This window comes from Podarcis cretensis, assembly GCF_951804945.1.
Source record: "Podarcis cretensis genome assembly, chromosome: 14".
Taxonomy (NCBI): Eukaryota; Metazoa; Chordata; class Lepidosauria; order Squamata; family Lacertidae; genus Podarcis; species Podarcis cretensis.
In genome coordinates, this window is record NC_137183.1 from 43,247,318 (window position 1) to 43,264,748 (window position 17,431).

A 17,431-nucleotide genomic window follows, 5' to 3' on the forward strand; every position below is an offset into this window, starting at 1 on the left:
AGAGCCGTCCCTTCCCTCGGCGTCCGTGCGCCCTCATGTCTCCGCCTGGTCAACCTTGCTGGATTTTTTGCTTTTTAAATTAAAAACCACAGTGACTATTTTATATATTATTATTTTTTTTGCAAAGAATCTGTGCCCAAAGTGGCTCCGTTTCCTCTAGCAAATCTTCCGGTCCTTTTAATATTTTGGTCTTTTCCCCTTCCTCTCCCCCCGAAAAAGCAAACGAGCAAGAAGATTCCTGTTTCCCTCGCGGAAGAAGGGTGCACACTTGCAGAAAGGACGTTGATCCTTTATTATTTCTTTCCACCCACCCCTCCTCCCGCTCCCAACAGAAGTACAGTATATACATGCGAATCTAATATTATCAAAGGGGCGTGGATGCGCCTTGCAGAGAAGGGTGCATTCGCAAAAGATCAGCTAGCGATCTTTCCCCTCGCTCCTTTTCCCATCTCGCTGCGGGGTGGGTGGGTATTTAGAAAGCGGGTTGGGGGGAGCGGGGGGGGGTGGAGAGAGAGGAAGAGCGATTGAGAAGGAGGGACTGGTAACTCTCCGCATGTCTGGAAGGGGGCGAGCTGTCTCCAGACACAGGTGATGGGCGTTTCGGCGGCCTGCTAGGGTTTCACTTCGCTGCGATCTAAGCAAATATGCAGAAGTACCGGCTGGTTTAGTCCTGCGAAAGCCAAGGGAGGCAACGCGCAGGAGAAGCGAGCGAGCGAGAGGAGCGACAGCGATCAGCTGCAAAGCCCCCTTTCCCCCACCACCACCCGCGTTTTTTTATTTTTTATTTTTTGGAGAGCGAAGCGGGGTGGGGTGGTGGTGGGGAAACCAAGAACCGCCACCCCCTTGTAAGCCTCTTCTTCCTTCCTTCTCCCCGTGGCGCCTCTACCCGAGGAGAGAAACACCCGCGCGCAAAAGGAGACCCCGATCGATCCTCTGTGAAATCAATAAATCCAAAGAGAGCCGCCCCCCCCCATCCTCCCCGCCGCCACCCCGATCAGCGCCCAAGCCGGAGAGAACTCCACACCGGTGTGGCGATCCCTCTGAGGGATGGTTGTTATTTTCCCAGCCCAGGGAGGCGGGCTGGTGCTCCTCCTTCGCAGCCCCGTTGAATTGTATTCCTGGCTACAGTGCATGAGACCGCGATGAGGACCTGGGCAGGATTTTGGCTCATAGGCTTGTGCTACCTGGCCCTCGTGCTGGCGGAGGTAGGTGCTTCGCCGTTGGAAATCGGGGGTTTGGAGGTGTGTGTGGGGGGGGGGAGAGATCCGGGCGGCGGCGGCAGTAGCAGGCTCAACATCCCTGTCTTTATTTTATTTTTCTTAAGCCTGAACTATTTCTATAGTTTTGCATGACAAGTGTAATTCTTCCTTCTTCCCCTTTGCTTCTTAATGTTTTGCATGAGAGAGGCTGATCTCTCCAAACCGCCCCCCCCCAAGCCCAAGTCGAAGACCTACTATGTTTGCAATACCATGGATGGCTTTAGCTTCGACCTGGATGAAGGAGGGAGGGGAAAAGGAGAGAGAGAGAGAGAGGGAGACTCGCTTCTAAAATCTTGCAAAAGATCAAGTAGTGAGGGAGTGGTGGTAGTGGTGGTGGAGAGCCGCTTGTCACGTTAAGATGCATGGCTGCGATCCGAATTAAGATCGTGCAGCACGCTGGTTTCCCCGGGGCTGGCATGGAGGCGGGGGGTTGCACTGCTTGCTGTGTGTGCTCTTACACGCGTGTAAAACGTGCGAGCGTTCGAACGCGCGTTGCAAGTCCCCTGGAACGGTTTGCAAACTGCGCCCTGGGTCGGCGCGAGTGCCGCCTGGCGAGCGGGGTGGGGAGGCGAGTTGGGAAGAGGGATTTTAATAGCGCGGTTTCCTGTTAATGAGAAGCTAGCATGAATCTGCTAAAATAGAATAATAATGAAGCAATTAGGCTAGTGGGTTTCTAATTGATGTAGCAGAGCCTTGCTTTGGCATTCCAGAGGGAGCGGCGCGTTACCTCCATCCACCTTAGGAATTCACTTTATAAGGTCAGAAGAGATAAAATCATAGCGTGTTTACTTGGAAGCGTATCTCACTGAGTTCACTGGATCCACCTGCCCTGACCAAAGTAGGTGCATTGTTTAGGATTCCGGCTTTATTTGGGGGAAAAGGACGAGTTCCCTCTAAGTCTGCTTATTGCTCTTTATGGGCATATTTTGGATTTTCACAGGCATAATTTTGGATTTGATAAAATCTCTCCCTCTCCTTCTCTTCCAATTTTGAGGATTATTACAGGTGGCCATTTCTGGGGGAAAGAGATGTGGGAATTAAATGACTTATAAGGAAGGACATCTCTTTTAAAAGGTACACTGGATTGACCTTGCTTGTAAACACTGTGATGTGTAAAATTATAGCTCCCAAAGCAGCTTTTTTGCAGTCTTCCGACGTGGGAAACCTGTAGGATCGTATTAGTTCTGGATCTATAATCTCCCCCTCCCTCTGTCTCTCTCTGTCTCCCCCTTCCTTCGCATTCCCAACCAGACAGATTTTTTTTTTTAAGTGAGGGGGAGTTAAGTACTAAGCTGACACCAATGCCAACTTAAAACTTTATTACTGTGCTAACTTTCCTGCTGCTGAAAAGAAATGCATGGATAAATATCTCTTACGCTGCAAACAGAGTGTGTGTAATTAAGAAAGAGAGGCGATTTTCAAATACATACGTAGGAGGAGGAGGAGGAGGAAAGTCCTTCCTGGTCTGATCCAATGCATGTTTGCAAAGCCCTGTCTGAGTTCAAGAGGACTTACTTCCCAGGGAGAACTCATAGGATTGCCTTCTTGGAAAGGCTCCCAGGAGTTGGCTGGGTTACTGAGCTGTGCTGCCTTTAAACTTGATCTATCTCATGCCGTGGGTTTTTTTTTAACGATGGTGCCCAGGGACACCCTTCTCCCTGCCCCAACAGCCCAATCCTAAACAGGGTTACTCAGGAATCAGTTCTGTTCATTTTGCGCAGGACTTACTCCCCAGTAAGTGTGCGTGAAATGGCAGCTAAGGAGTCTGTACCTGTATACGGTTACTAATTCCTGCAGAATTCAATAGGATTTACTTCCAATGAAGTGTGCTTGGGATGTGAGTCAAAAACCAACCAACCAGTGTTCCCCCCCTTTTTTTTGCCTTTCAAACTTGCTGGACTTCCTCCGAAATCAAGGAAGCGAAATTCCCTGGGTGAGAAACACAGTCTTTCTGACCCCCTCCTCACAATCAGGTGGGGCCCCAAACAGTTTCCAACCTCCTGGCGAACGCGGGCAAAATGTAGGCACCTGCCAGATAGCAGCAGAGTTTCATGGCAAGGATTTGTGTTGCTTGGTGCAATGCTGGATGCGGCTTCAAAATGATGATGATGATGATGATGATTTAAATTGCCCTTTAGCAGTTGGAGGAAGGGGGGAAAGTAGATTAGAGAGCAGGCGAAGAGGCTTCAGTGGCCACAAGATGCAACCCTACAGGCTGTACTCAGAAAGTGTTTTTGGAGTGAGAAGAGAGAGCGATCAGCCTGTGTCTGTCTGTCTGTTTTCTTTTTTTAAGGAAGCTGAGATCCCTCAAGAGGTGATTGAAAGGCTGGCTCACAGCGAGATCCACAGCATCCGTGACCTGCAGCGCCTCCTGGAGATTGACTCCGTAGGTAAATTATTTCCATGCTTTCCCCCCTTACTTTCTGCTTTTTTGAGATGATAAACGAATTGCCAGTTAAATCCATGTCATCTTACGAAACGGTCAAAGAGAAAAAGAGAGAGATACTGCTTTGGGGAGTGATGCGTTTTCCTTAAAAACCTCTGTGGGGAGTCACCGGCGGCTCTGCACATGGGACCGATGCTTTCCAAACGTCTTCTGTCCACTCTTAAATTCGCTCCTGCTTTGGGCAGGCAGATGGAACCCAAAGGTCAGCTTTCAGAGATGCAGGCTGAGTCAGGCATTTTTCCCGAACCGCGGGAACATTTCGACCTCAGGACAGAGAGTCACTGCTTCCAGCCTGGCCCAGTGTTGTATTTTGAGTTCCTGCACGTCTGTGTGTATAGGGGATGCATCTTAAAAAACATGGTAACCTTGCTGGATTGAAGGAAGGAGTGGTCTGGCTTGGTTTATTGGCCTTTTCCTGGGTGCTTCTACAAACAGGGTTTGAAGCAGTCGCCTTCCCCAGAAGGTTGCTCCCCGGGCAGCCTGAATTCTGCAGTCCAGAGCCTTTGCCATTATGGCTAGCAGCACTTGTGTGTCTGACCAGATCAGCTGTGCTCATGCTTTTGAATTGTTGGTTGTGTGGCTGTGATTGTGTTTGACATCCAGTGACGGAACTCCTCCTGCTTTCGGTGGTCTACATGAGCAGAGAACTTCTGCTGCTGTAGTTGTTTTTATTTTTTGGCATTTGTGCCTTGCCTTTCTTCAAAGCAAGAATTGTGAAATTCTACTATGACTTTTCATTTATATGGCACAAAATGGGGAAAATGTACTTTATACTCTTCATTGGGTTCACATGTGCAGTAATCTTAGTTTGTGTTGTGCGGTTTTTTTTGTTTTGTTTTGTTAATATTCCATTTTTGCAGCAGGGAACTGAGGATGACAGCTAAGGCCTAACTAAGTTGGACTTTGAACTCACAGGGTTGCACCCAATGTTTGTCCCACTCAGAATAGACCTGTTAAAATTAATCAACACAGTTCTCGTTGGCCCACTGATTTCAGTGGTGCAACTCAGAGTAGGACTTAGTTGGATGCAAGCATTCTGCCCATCTATAAAATCAAAATGTTCCCCTACTTTTGATTGGACAGATTTAATGTTGGTTCACCCATGCTTTTACCATCACGTGATTTTCCTCCATTCAGCAGGCAATCCTTTCCTGGGAGTAAGCCCCATTGTACTCGGGGAGGCCTACCTGTGAGTAGGCATGCAGAAGATTACCTGAGGGCTGCTGGCTTAATGTGTGAAGTTCCACCCAAAAGTATTGTGTTTGGATTGAGTCAATACGGAAGTTCTGTCTGCAGTGTTAGCTGATGTTGCAGTCATCAAGTGATGAATGGGTCTGGGTGAACCATGGAATTTCAGGTGCCACAGGCAAACTTCGATAGGGGATCCTGTGGACGTGGTGGTTCTAATGTAAAAATGGGATATTTATTTGTGTGTAGAGTTCCCAACTGGCCTTCTCTTGCAAGATATTATACCTGTGTGTCAGAACTCTACGCTTTGCATGATCAGCAATGCAGCTTCAATATAGCCTCATAATTTAAACCTCCCCACAATCCAGCAGTGTTATAGGTGGCTGTGACTTTTATATGTTCAGGATAATTTCCCTAGCCAGGAAGAACTCCCACCACATATTCCAAGTCGTGTTTATGAATGAAGTCATGTCTCTACAAGATGGTGGTGACTGCTTTCTTCTTCTTCTCCAGTGAAAGGAAAAATAAACTCCTTCCTTTTGACTTTAAACAGAAAGCCTGCTCCATTGAGCTTCCAAACAATCAGCATTCACATTTTTTATTTTTTATTAAATAGCCCAAGGTTATTTTCTGCATCATTAGATCTACAAATGCTTCGAAGGGCAAACGTGCAATTTGCTAATATTTCTGAACTGCAACAGACCCATCCTGCTATTAAATCTGATCTCTCACAGTTGTCATTGTTGAGTCCAAGCAGATTTCACGATTATGTACTATGCCGGGAGTGATTGCTTTGTTTATTTTGCAAAAAAAATATGAAAAGGGAGGGGGAAAAATGCATATTTATTTATTTATTCTTTTAAAGGCAAGGGAAGTCTCTACCAGTCTTGTATCCTGAGTCAGGAATCTGGCATGTCACTGCTTGTGATGTTAATAGTGGAGCTGCTCCATTTAAACAAAGACTGCATAGTTGCTATGCTTTTTTTTTCCTTCCAAAAAAAATAAAATTGCAGGGGCCCTTTGAAAGTTCCTCCTGAGTTACTTCACAGATACATTCCTCCCTGCCTCAGGAGGAGCGCTCTAATTTCAGTGGGCCTACTCTAGGGGACATAGCGTCAAGTTTGCATCCAAAAGGCAGGATCCACTGGGAACAGTTTCCCTTGGCAAGTCTTACTTCCATAGAGCTGCAGAAGTTGCAACCAAAATGACTGTGTCTTTCCCTGCAAGGGCAGGTCAGGGCATTTGGGGGAGTGGGGCAGGAGGAAGACCGGTAACAGCACAGTCCTGTTGCAATATCTGCTGTGAGGTCAGCCCTGCTGGGTTCAATGGGAGTTGTTCCCAGCTAAGTGTGAAGCCCATCGAAGAGTATGATAGAGCAGGAGTGGCCCACCTGTGGTCCTCAGGATATTGTTGGATTGCAGCTCCCATCAGCCAAAGTCAGCATGGCCAGTTGTCAAGGATGATGGGAGATGTAGTCCCGGCAACATAAGGGCGGCTTCCTTCCTTTCTGTGTAACACCTGCTCCACGCCGGTTGTGAAATGGAAAACTTAATGAATCTGAATGTTAGAAAGTTTGGGTAAAACAAAGCAAGTCTTCACCCAACTTCTAATGAATGTATCAAAACCACCGTCTTCAGGTCTTTAACAGGAGATCAGACAAATTTGGGGGGAAAGAGGTCTGTGACTGGCTGCTAGCCATGATAACTGCATAGCAGATGTAGGGAACTTTGGGGTCTCTCGATGTTGCTGAACTACAATTCCCATCAACCTTGGCAAGCATGGTTTTGTTGGCTGAGGAAGATGGGAGTTGTAATTCCACGGCACTTGGAAGGGCTAAAAGTCCCCCAGACTTACTATATATAGGGTTGTTTTCCAGTGTTAGTCATACTCAAGAGTAGACCCATTGAAATGAATGGGCCCAAGCAAGTTAAGGTCATTAATTTTAATGGGTCTGCTTGGAGCATGATTAATGTTGGATCGAATCCAAGGAACCCTAATAGCTACATAGAACCTCCATGTTCAAGGGCAGTATACCACCAGGAGGTAAGAGATGGGCAACAGTCTTCATTGCCTTCATAGCCTCCTCTGGATTTCCTATACTTGTCTGGTTAGGAAGCAGGATTAGGTGGGCCTTTAGAATCCTATGTCAAGACCCTCAGAGATCTGTCTAGCCCACCAAGCTGCTTATTAGAATTGTCATAAGAATGCAAGAAGAGTCTTGCTCACTCAGTCCAGAGGTCATCTTGTCCAGTGATCCTGTTCTTAAAGTGACCAGTCAGATGTTGATGGGCAGTCTATAAGCAAGGCATGAACACCGTTCCCACTCAGGTTCCTGATGATTCTATGGTTTTGAGAGACATATTCTACCCAGTAGTGATGGTAGTGCAATCTTCTTTTAATCCAAGGAGTTGTGACCTGGAGCAAGTGAAGCTGCCGCTAAGCCAATATGCAAAGTTCCCTCCCCACACCCCTAAGTAACTCCTCACTTCAGTTATGATTAAGGAGCCCGTGTAACATAGTGGCTGAAGGAACTAAACCGAGAGCATCTCTGCTTTAACACTACAGTGTTATGTATGTTGATGTGGAAGTAAGTCTCATAATGGAAAGTGCGCTTAGATTGCACATCTCACCTTGTCCTTGAACTCACTGAGTGTCCTTAGCAGGGTCTCCTGAAGCGCCTAAGAAGAACCCAGCTGGAACAGGACCAAAGGGCCGTTCAGTCCAGTACCCAGTTCTCCCAATGATCAGTCAGAGGCATGTGGGAAGCCCAAAAGCAGGACATGAGCACAATGTCCTTGCCCTTTCCTGCTCATGTTCCCCAGCATCAGATATTAGGGACTTACTGTCCCTGATACTGAAGGTATTGTCTGAAGGAACATGAAGCCACCACCTTGCTGAAGCTAAGCAGGTCTGGGTCTGGTCAGTGTCTGGATGGGTCTCCCCTCCTGTAGTTTTCGGCAACGGCATTTAGGAGCATTGCTGCCTGCACCAGGAAGCAGAACATAGCCTTTGTGACTAGTAGCCACTGATATTCTTCTCCATGAATTTGCCCAATCTATTTTAAGCCATCCAAGTTGATGGCCATCACTGTTTCCCATGGGAGCAAGTTCCATAGTTAACCTTGCTCTGTGCGAAGGAAGTACAGTGGTACCTCGGGTTACAGACGCTTCAGGTTACAGACTCCGCTAACCCAGAAATAGTACCTCAGGTTAAGAACTTTGCTTCAGGTTAAGAACGGACCTCCGGAATGAATTAAGTTCTTAACCCAAGGTACCACTGTATTTTCTTTTACAGTGGTGCCTCGCAAGACGAAAAGAATCCGTTCCGTGAGTCTCTTCGTCTAGTGGTTTTTTCGTCTTGTGAAGCAAGCCCATTAGCGGATTAGCGCTATTAGCGGCTTAGAGGCTTAGCGGATCAGCTGATAAGCGGCTTAGCGGATTAGCGGATCAGCTGATAAGCGGCTTAGTGGATCAGCTGATAAGCGGCTTAGCGGATCAGCTGTTAAGCGGCTTAGCGGCTTAGAAAAAGGGGGGGGGAAAGGAAAAAAACCCCGCAGGAACTCGCAAGACATTTTCGTCTTGCGAAGCAAGCCCATAGGAAATTCGTTTTGCGAAGCACCTCCAAAACGGAAAACCCTTTCGTCTAGCGGGTTTTCCGTCTTGCGAGGCATTCGTCTTGCGGGGCACCACTGTACCTGTTTCCATACGTACTCAAGTCGAGTTGTTCATGTCTTTGTCAAGCCTTCCTGATCTGACAGGGCTGTGATATCATCATGCTTGTGGGGCCTTAGCCTGACAGTGCTATCCTGTGGCACCATCCCACTGTCAGGGTTGGTAGGAATTGGCGCTGAAAATACTGTGTGGGCTGCTTTGAAGGAATTCTTGTGTAGGTTCTGCATGTTTATGGAAGGCATAAGGCATTCCTTGGACTGGCATGTTATTTTGGAACAAAGGATGCTTTGCAAGCGGACAACTTTGATTCATAATTTGTGAGAAGCCAGGAGTATTTTATTGTGCAGCTGTAGATGAGCATGAGAAGGCCCCGGTGTCGTCTTGAGTTGCCAAGATCTGTTTCTGCCCCCTGTGACTTTTCTGTAGCTTTTGCTTGTGATTTGAGGAGCAAACTCAAAAGCTTGGGAATGTCCAGAGAGTTTCGGTTTTTTACATCTCCCTTTTAAAACTGCGTATCAGAAATTATCCATGCAGATTCAAGTGTGTGTACAATTTTTAAAAAAATTAAAAAACCCCACCTAAATGGCAAAGAACCTAGTCTGTCAATTACGTTGTGTTCTGTTGGGTTTGGGCTTCTGAACCTAGTGATAGTCTCAGATTCTATAGACCTTGATGTGCCAGCCAGGTTGGGATGAATGCCCATCCCCACCACAAATTTCTTCATTAAATTTCCAGTACGACTAGACTCTTGTCAACTGAATGGTCCCTTTCATTTATTTGAGGTACTCATGCGAGTAAACACTGGTTTCTTAAGGAAGGATTTAATATTGTTGTTACCTTCCCCTGGGAACATTGCATGAAGGATGGATAATAAATGGTGGTGGTGGTGGTCCTGAATGGGGTAATTGTGCCCCTGAAAGACCAGGTGCGCAGCCTGGTAGTCATTTTGGACTCACTGCTGTCCAAAATGCAGGTCAGTTCTGTGTCCAGGGCAGCTGTCTACCAGCACCATCTGGTACGCAGGCTGAGACCCTACCTGCCTGCACACTGTATCGCCAAAGTGCTGCATGCTCTAGTTATTGCCTGCTTGGACTACTGCAATGTGTTCTACGTGGGGCTACCTTTGAAGGTGACCTGGATACTGCAACTAATCCAGAATGCAGCAGCTAGATTGGTGACTGGGAGTGGCTGCCAAGACCACATAACATCGGTCCTGAAAGACCTACATTGGCTCCCGGTACGTTTCCAAACACAATTCAAAGTGTTAGTGCTGACCTTTAAAGCCCTAAACGGCCTTGGCCCAGTATACCTGAAGAAGCGTCTCCACCCACATCAGCCCAGACACTGAGGTCCAGCTCCGAGGGCCTTCTGGTGGTTCCCTCCCTGCGAGAAGCTAAGCTACAGGGAACCAGGCAGAGGGCCTTCTCAGTAGTGGTGCCCACCCTGTGGAACGCCCTCCCATCAGATGTCAAGGAAATAAACAACTATCTGACTTTTAGAAGACATCTGAAGGCAGCCCTGTACAGGGAAGTTTTTAATGTTTGAAATTTTATTCTGTTTTTAGTCCTTTTGTTGGGAGCCGCCCAGAGTGGCTGGGAAACCCAGCCAGATGGGTGGGATATAAATAATTAAATTATTATTATTATTATTATTATTATTATTATTATTATTATTATTATTGATTTGTTGGTGCCCTCTCTTTCCCTGACTGTCCCAAGGAGTCTCCTGTTCTTCAAACTGTCTCGCTTTATGGAATTCAGGAAGGAGAATTGTGATTAAAAACAGCCCCTTACTCTTTTGCGTTTTGTTGGGTGAAAGAGTTTTCTCTTGCTTTGCAACAGATTCTGATGCTGCATTTTAGAGGATGAACGACTGATAATGCCTTCTCATAAAATTAGAAACCACACCCCCAGAGCATCTGCCATCATGTAAAGAATAATCAGCATTCGGCAACACAGCGCTTTAATCAATCTTTCTGACTTTTTTTATTGCAAAAAGGCCAGATTGTTCTTTTACGGTCTGGTCTTGTAAAACAATGGAAGCTCTTGTTGGAGTTTTAACAGGAAGATTTGGGTTTTGGGCAGACCTGGGTGGTGAGTTAGCTACTGTCTGATCCAGCAGAGAATTATGTGGGTAGTGTTCTGTTTGCTTAGAATGATTATTGTATACCATTTTTTCAGGGTTCTGTTCCTCACTGTAGCTTCTGGTTAACCACTGTGTGAAACAGGATGCTGGATTTCTTGGGCATTTAGTCTGATTCAGCAGAGTTTTTTTCTTACCATCTGAAATCCCATCATGTCTAGAGTTCAAATTCAACAAGTGTTTCTCTCAACTTCCGAGCACGTCACTGCCTAATGCTGGGTTGCTCTTCACCACCTCCTTTCTGTGACAACAGAGCAGCTAAGCCAATGGCAGCTGCCCAGGCTCACTGTGACATAAGAGCTGATTAGCCAATCATCATCAAGAGAGGCAGGGCGATGAGAGAACTAAGAGGTCAAGGAGGAGTTTGTCAGAGTGAAGAGGTGAGAAGTGGAGGTGGGGAAGGGGCAGCTGGAGAAAGTAAATATATCTATTTACAGCAAGCTGTCTCATATGGTGACTGCAACCTGGGCATTCACACTAGCAATGGACAGAGGAAGAGAAGGCAAGAAAGTTGTGCAGAAAGTAGCATTACAGAATCACGGCTTGATGAGTTATAGCTTTCCAGAGTGATGATTGATAATGTCAGGGAACTGCCATCGGAGCCAAGGGTGGTGGTAAGGCTCCCCAATGACGCTGGAGAGGGGACCAGCAAGGAGAGAGAGAGGGCTTCTGCTTGGGAAGGAAATAGATGTGACGCCAGGGAGAAAGGGGAGGCTGAGGGAGCTTCGGAGGGAAGGCTCCGGGACTGTTCCAGCGAGACCAGCGGGGAGAGCACAGGACCTCCCCTTGGGACGCCCACTCTGCGCAGAAAGCTTCCGCGCAGGGAAGCTAGGCGGCGACTTGGTGTCAAAGAACTTTTATGTTGGAGGAAATTCAGGAAACGCCCACTGACGGATTCTGCCAGTGATTGAGACAGTCATGGAGTACTGACTGTCCAGTCAGGGGAAAGTTTTAACCAAACTACTCAGCTTGGAGCAGTTTGCGCCTTACACACAAGCAACCCCAAACCCCATTACAGATAAGAACAACTTGTTGCACAGGATTCATCTGCATTTCAGGAGCGGGCAAACTCTTCAGCTCTGATGGCCACTGTGAATCCTTGCTAACTCTCATTACTCATTCAAACTATACTGCCTTTCGTGTGTGACCGTTGCAAGTCTGCGTACAGAAATTACATTACAGCTTCCTTGCAGGATAGCAAGTAGAATCAAATAAGTAGCAAGAAATTAATGTAATGGCTCTACCTGTGTGGTGTAGTGGTTCAGAGCGGTGGACTCGTAATCTGGGGAACCGGGTTCGCGTCTCCGCTCCTCCACATGCAGCTGCTGGGTGACCTTGGGCTAGTCACACTTCTCTGAAGTCTCTCAGCCTCACTCACCTCACAGAGTGTTTGTTGTGGGGGAGGAAGGGAAAGGAGATTGTTAGCCGCTTTGAGACTCCTTCGGGTAGTGATAAAGCGGGATATCAAATCCAATCTCTTCTTCTTCTTGTACACATCTGGGACTCTTGTTGCCAGACAGCAGCTCATGGACCTACTTTATTGATCAATGTGGTGCACAAAGTGATGTACAGATTATGGACTTGTTTACGTCCATTGTGTGGGCCAATTCATCAAAGAAATCATTGAGAATGACTTCCAAAGAGGAATATGAAAATGCCATGAATTGGACCGTCTTGCTTGCCGCCTCCTTGTTTTTCACTAGCTCCTTTTGCATTTCCTGCATTGCAAAGAGTTGGACTAGATGGCTTGTCAGGGTTCCTTCCCTCAGATATTTCTCTGTTGTCACCTGAGGGCCACCAGCCTTGTGTGAAGGGATATTTGCAAGATAAAGGCTGAGCTATTGCACTGCAAATGTTCCATGGGTACTTGCAGCCATGTGTGGTGGTTCTGTATGGTCTACTTTTCATGTGGGCTGTTAGTAACAAACACACCTCTTGCCCACCAAAACGAAGATCGCATGCTATTACTATGAGCTCTTTTAATCTTCAAAAACAGTGTGCGTACTGTTCAGAGGATAGAGGACAGTATTCTCAAGCTTCCCTCAGCCGGGCACAATCCTGATCTGACCCTGAAGCTACAGCAGCACCCTCTTCTTTGGTAGAGCAGTTGCTGCTGTTTCTGCTAATGTTGTTTATTTATTTAATTAAAAGAAAGGGAAGAAAAAAGATTCGTCAAGGTGACTTATGGAGGCAGTCCAGAATTCCATCCTCCTGGCTGTTTGCCGCCACAGGAGATGTAAAAACACAATTAATTGGTTTGCTTGGCATTCTCAGTAGTTCACTATTTTCTGGAAAAAGAAACAGTTGTTTTAAAAATAATGGCAACTTGATTGTGCTCCGATGGCTTAACCCTCTCCAACGAAAACAGAAACCCAACCCAATATTGGCTGCTTTCCTAGGGGGCACTCTGTACATGGCTTGTGGAAATAATAATAATAGGTTTTTGGAAACAAAGTTTGCAATTCTAATTTGGAACCTGGCTTTCTTGGACCCCAGCTGTATGATTATTGCTCTCACAAGAGATTTTCATGTGCAGCATGTATGCGTGTTGATAGAGGGAGCCCCCCTCCCACCCGGAGAGGTTTGAACATTTTCTGTTCTGCCCTCTGACTTAAGCTTGTTCATTCTTCATTGCCACTCTTGGGCATCTTGCTCACCCACAAAAATCAGAGAGTGTGCCTAGTATTTTGGAAATCTAATCCATTGCAGTCCTTTGCGGATTTAAACATGGTTAGAGGGGTAGTAGATCAGGTAATTCCTCAAAGAGGTAATGTGTAAGAATGGTATGATAGCATCTTCTCGTGAGCCACCTGGAAACTGTCAGTTTTTAGAGCAAACCTCTGTATTTTTACTCCCTGCCTTCAGGCATAGTTAGGAATGCTTACATGCTATCATGGTATTCTTTCTGGTTAAGTCATTGACTGAATATCACTAGATAGATGCAGCGTACTTTTGCTATTGTGATATTCTTCTTCTTCTTCTTCTTCTTAGATTATAGGTTCAGTGTAATGGATCACTGAGTTAGGGGCGAGTTGGGTGCATTTCTTTAAAAATCTACAACGCCAACTCAGAGTGACGTTCGGATAAAACAGACTACTCTTACCCAAGGCTTTGTTGAGGGTATTTGTGGGAAATCCACTGGGCTCCGTTTGGCTGAATTCTTTGAAGGCAAAAGTCAAGAATTTCATAACATGAGCATGGCATCAAAGGACCCTCGAGGCTTTGTTTTTGCACACAAGCCCTCCACCTTGCAAGCCTTCCAATTGTTTGCTTTGAGTAGGTACAGCAGCTATTGTCTCTTGTCTGCTGAATTTCTGCCTAAATAATGAAGCTTCCTTGGCAGCTGGGTTGCTTCCAGATGTTAGCAGTACCCCTTACACTGCAGCGGTTCTCAACCTGTGGGTCCCCAGATGTTGTTGGACTACAACTCCCATCATCCCTGAGCTCTGGCCTTGCTAGCTAGGGATGATGGGAGTTGTAGTCCAACAACATCTGGGGACCCACAGGTTGAGAAAGGCTCCTTACAGTATTGCTGTTCGGCTTCAAGCAGCATGACAACTGTTTGCAGAGCTCTGGAATCCAAATGACACTGTATGAGAGCCCCCTTTTCCCAGACACAGGTTTTTTTTTTTTGGACCAAGGTTTCTGTTATGAACCATGCTCAGCTTCAAGGGGGATTCTGGTATCTCTGAATATTCGTTGAGTCCAAAGCAAGCAGCGAGATATGTCTGCCTAATGGATTTATTAATGGGATACACAGGCTGCATTTGTCCCACATCTTTAAAGCATCATGATACTGCTTTAAATACATACGACATGGCTTCCACCAAAGGATACTGGGAGCTGTAGTTTGTTAAGTGTTAAGTTTGTTATGAGACCCCGATTCCACAGAACTACAGTTCCCAGAGTTCCTGTGAAGAGGGATTGTTTGGAAACTATAGTTCTGGGCGGGGAATAGGGGTCTGCTAACAACCCTCAGCTCTCTAAAACAACAGCTCCCAGAATCCTTTGGGGGAAGCTGAAAGTGGTATCGCGCATGCATTTGTTGACCAAGAAAATGATGAGGGACTGAACTAGTTGGATTGTTTCTGACCACTGGCCTTTGTGTTTGGGGCTATTCCCACTGCCCCTGTTGTAAGCCTAGAGGCCTAGTTATAAAGGCTAGGCCTAAATACAGGCCTCAAGTATTGTTATTACTCTTAGTAATAAATTTATTGCCTGCCTTTCACCAGCAGGTCCCGGGGTGGGTTACAACAATTTAAAGTCCAGTACAGTGGTACCTCAGGTTAAGTACTTAATTCGTTCCTGAGGTCCGTTCTTAACCTGAAACTGTTCTTAACCTGAGATACCACTTTAGCTAATGGGGCCTCCTGCTGCTGCTGCGCTACCAGAGCACGATTTCTGTTCTCATCCTGAAGTAAAGTTCTTAACCCGAGGTAATATTTCTGGGTTAGCAGAGTCTGTAACCTGAAGCGTATGTAACCCGAGGTACCACTGTATTCAAAAAGTTAAAACAGATTACAGGTGCAGGAATAGGCTGGGTTCTCAAAACACACATGTCATCTGTCAGAGAACCAGGGTAAAGAGGTGTGTTTTCAGTATTTGCCAAAATTTGTATGGTGAAGATGCCAGATGCAGAATCAAGAGAATTAGGTGCATGTTAAGACCCTAGCTGCCTGGCAGGCCCACCACTAATGCCTGCCCTACAGCCCCTCCTAAACTTTTTTTTAAAATCAATGACAGGAGACTAGGTCTAGCTGCCATTATAATTTCCCACAGCAGCACTTCATTATGGCATCTTCCTAATGGGAGCTTCCACTTTTGTATCTGAGGAGTGAAGATACAGTTTCGTTGCCCATGAAAATATACACACTCGTGACATATTGAGTGTAAACGTTTATTTAGTGTCTGTTTTGAACGCTGCACTTAAAACGTTTTTTGGATTAGTCATCAACCTTCATGGAAGTGGATGACCTGGTTAGCTTTGGAGAATATGAAGAAGCAGTCTTGTAGTGAGATGTAGGAATCTGGGGTATATTGAAAGCCGTTGATCTGCCCAGCTCAGTAAAACTGGCAGTAGCATACCCTCCAACATTTCTCCAATGAAAGTAGGGACGCCCTATTCAATAATAATAATAATAATAATAATAATAATAATAATAATACCCCACCCATCTGACGATTGCCCAAGTCACTCTGAGCAGTTTCATAATAAAACATTATTATTTTTTGTCTTCTAAAGGTTGTATAATTACTTATCTCCTTGGCTCAGGGGTCGCACAAGCTGGCCAGGATTTTGGGCAGCTGCCTTTCCCAGCAATACCTAGAGATGCTGGGGCTCAAACCTGAGATTTTCCACCTTCTCTTGCCCTCCCTGAGCCAAGCCATTGGTCTCTGTGGTCCAATACAGTTCACTCCGAAGCTGCAAAAGTCCAAGATGATGCGTTTGACTTGTTCTGTAAAAAGAAAAATTGCAGGCAGAGATTTCCCCCCTTAGCTCTCCTGTTTATAGGAGATCCTGCAGGAGTTTATAATACAAAACTCATTGAATAGAATCTGTCCGTGCAGCTGCTAGTGAAAGATTTTGGGGATCAATAGAAAAATAACCTTTTCTGCAGTTGCTCCCCGTTTGTGGAACTGTGGTTTCGCTGTGTTGTGTCTGAACCTGGCAGATGATGGAAGCCATAAGTGAGGGAACTGTGGCCCTCCGTAGATTATTTGACTCTCAAACTCCTATTAGCCCTAGATAGCAAGGCCAGCAGTCAAGGGCAATGGGAATTGTAGTCCGACAGTGTTTGTAGAGCCACAGGTTCCCCATCCTTGCATTTGTTAGATGGCCCCTGTCCTCCTTGCTATCTGGCCACCCTAGAGAGAGAAGGAGAAGGTTGGTACAAAACAACGAGCTCTGTTTTTCCTGGTTAGAGTTAACAGTGGGTCTTTTGTCTGCCTTTTGTGGCCCTTAGCTCTGTGCATTGTCATAATTTGAATGCCTCTTGTTGACTTGTCATACAGCCAGTCTGTCTCATTTTCCTGTGTCAAATTGCCGCAGAGAGAAATAGAGAGGTAATGATGGCGCACTTCGCAAATTGACCTGTTTATTCAACGGGAGGCCTGCTCCCTGGGCCCTTTCCATTAGACTGAGGAGCAATTTCTCATTGGCACTGTATCCGAGAAAACCTCTTCATCTATTTATGTATTAGCGAGTCAATGACATGATGGAGGAGCAACAAAAACAACAACAACCCCAGCCTGGCAGAAGAAGAAAGCAAAACGAAAAACAAATTTAGCTACATTAATGGACAAAGTAGGACAAATTGCTTGAGATGTGAGATCTTTCATAACAAAAATGTCAGTAAAGCAAAGCCTGAGAGATGAAAAAGAAAACTTGTTTTGTTAGCTAGCTGCTGGGGAAAATCCATTAAAAAAAGAAAAGAAAGGCAATTGATTATTTATATATCTGTGAGCCACCTCGTAAAATAAATTCTCTAGGCGTTGTACAATATATATTTATTGTATGTGTGTGTGTGTGTGTGTGTATACATACATATATATATATATATATATATATATATATATTGTACAATATATATTTGTGTGTGTGTGTACAGTGGTACCTCAGGTTAAGTACTTAATTTGTTCCAGAGGTCCGTACTTAACCTGAAACTGTTCTTAACCTGAAGCACCACTTTAGCTAACGGGGCCTCCTGCTGCTGCCGTGCCGCTGG

General features: G+C 45.8%; 1 protein-coding gene across 2 annotated transcripts in view; it reads left to right on the top strand.

The window, feature by feature from the left end:
- The first annotated feature begins 489 nt into the window (after positions 1 to 489).
- Positions 490 to 17,431, top strand: part of PDGFA (platelet derived growth factor subunit A) — a 61,264-nt gene continuing 44,322 nt past the window's right edge. The window contains exons 1-2 of one of the 2 annotated variants that reach the window (XM_079954049.1): positions 490 to 1,205; positions 3,553 to 3,649. In XM_079954049.1, coding sequence (XP_079810175.1) covers positions 1,143 to 1,205; positions 3,553 to 3,649 — 160 coding nt within the window. In that variant the 5' untranslated portion in view covers positions 490 to 1,142. The remainder of the gene's footprint in view (positions 1,206 to 3,552; positions 3,650 to 17,431) is intronic. The other variant, XM_079954050.1, reaches the window with a different exon arrangement.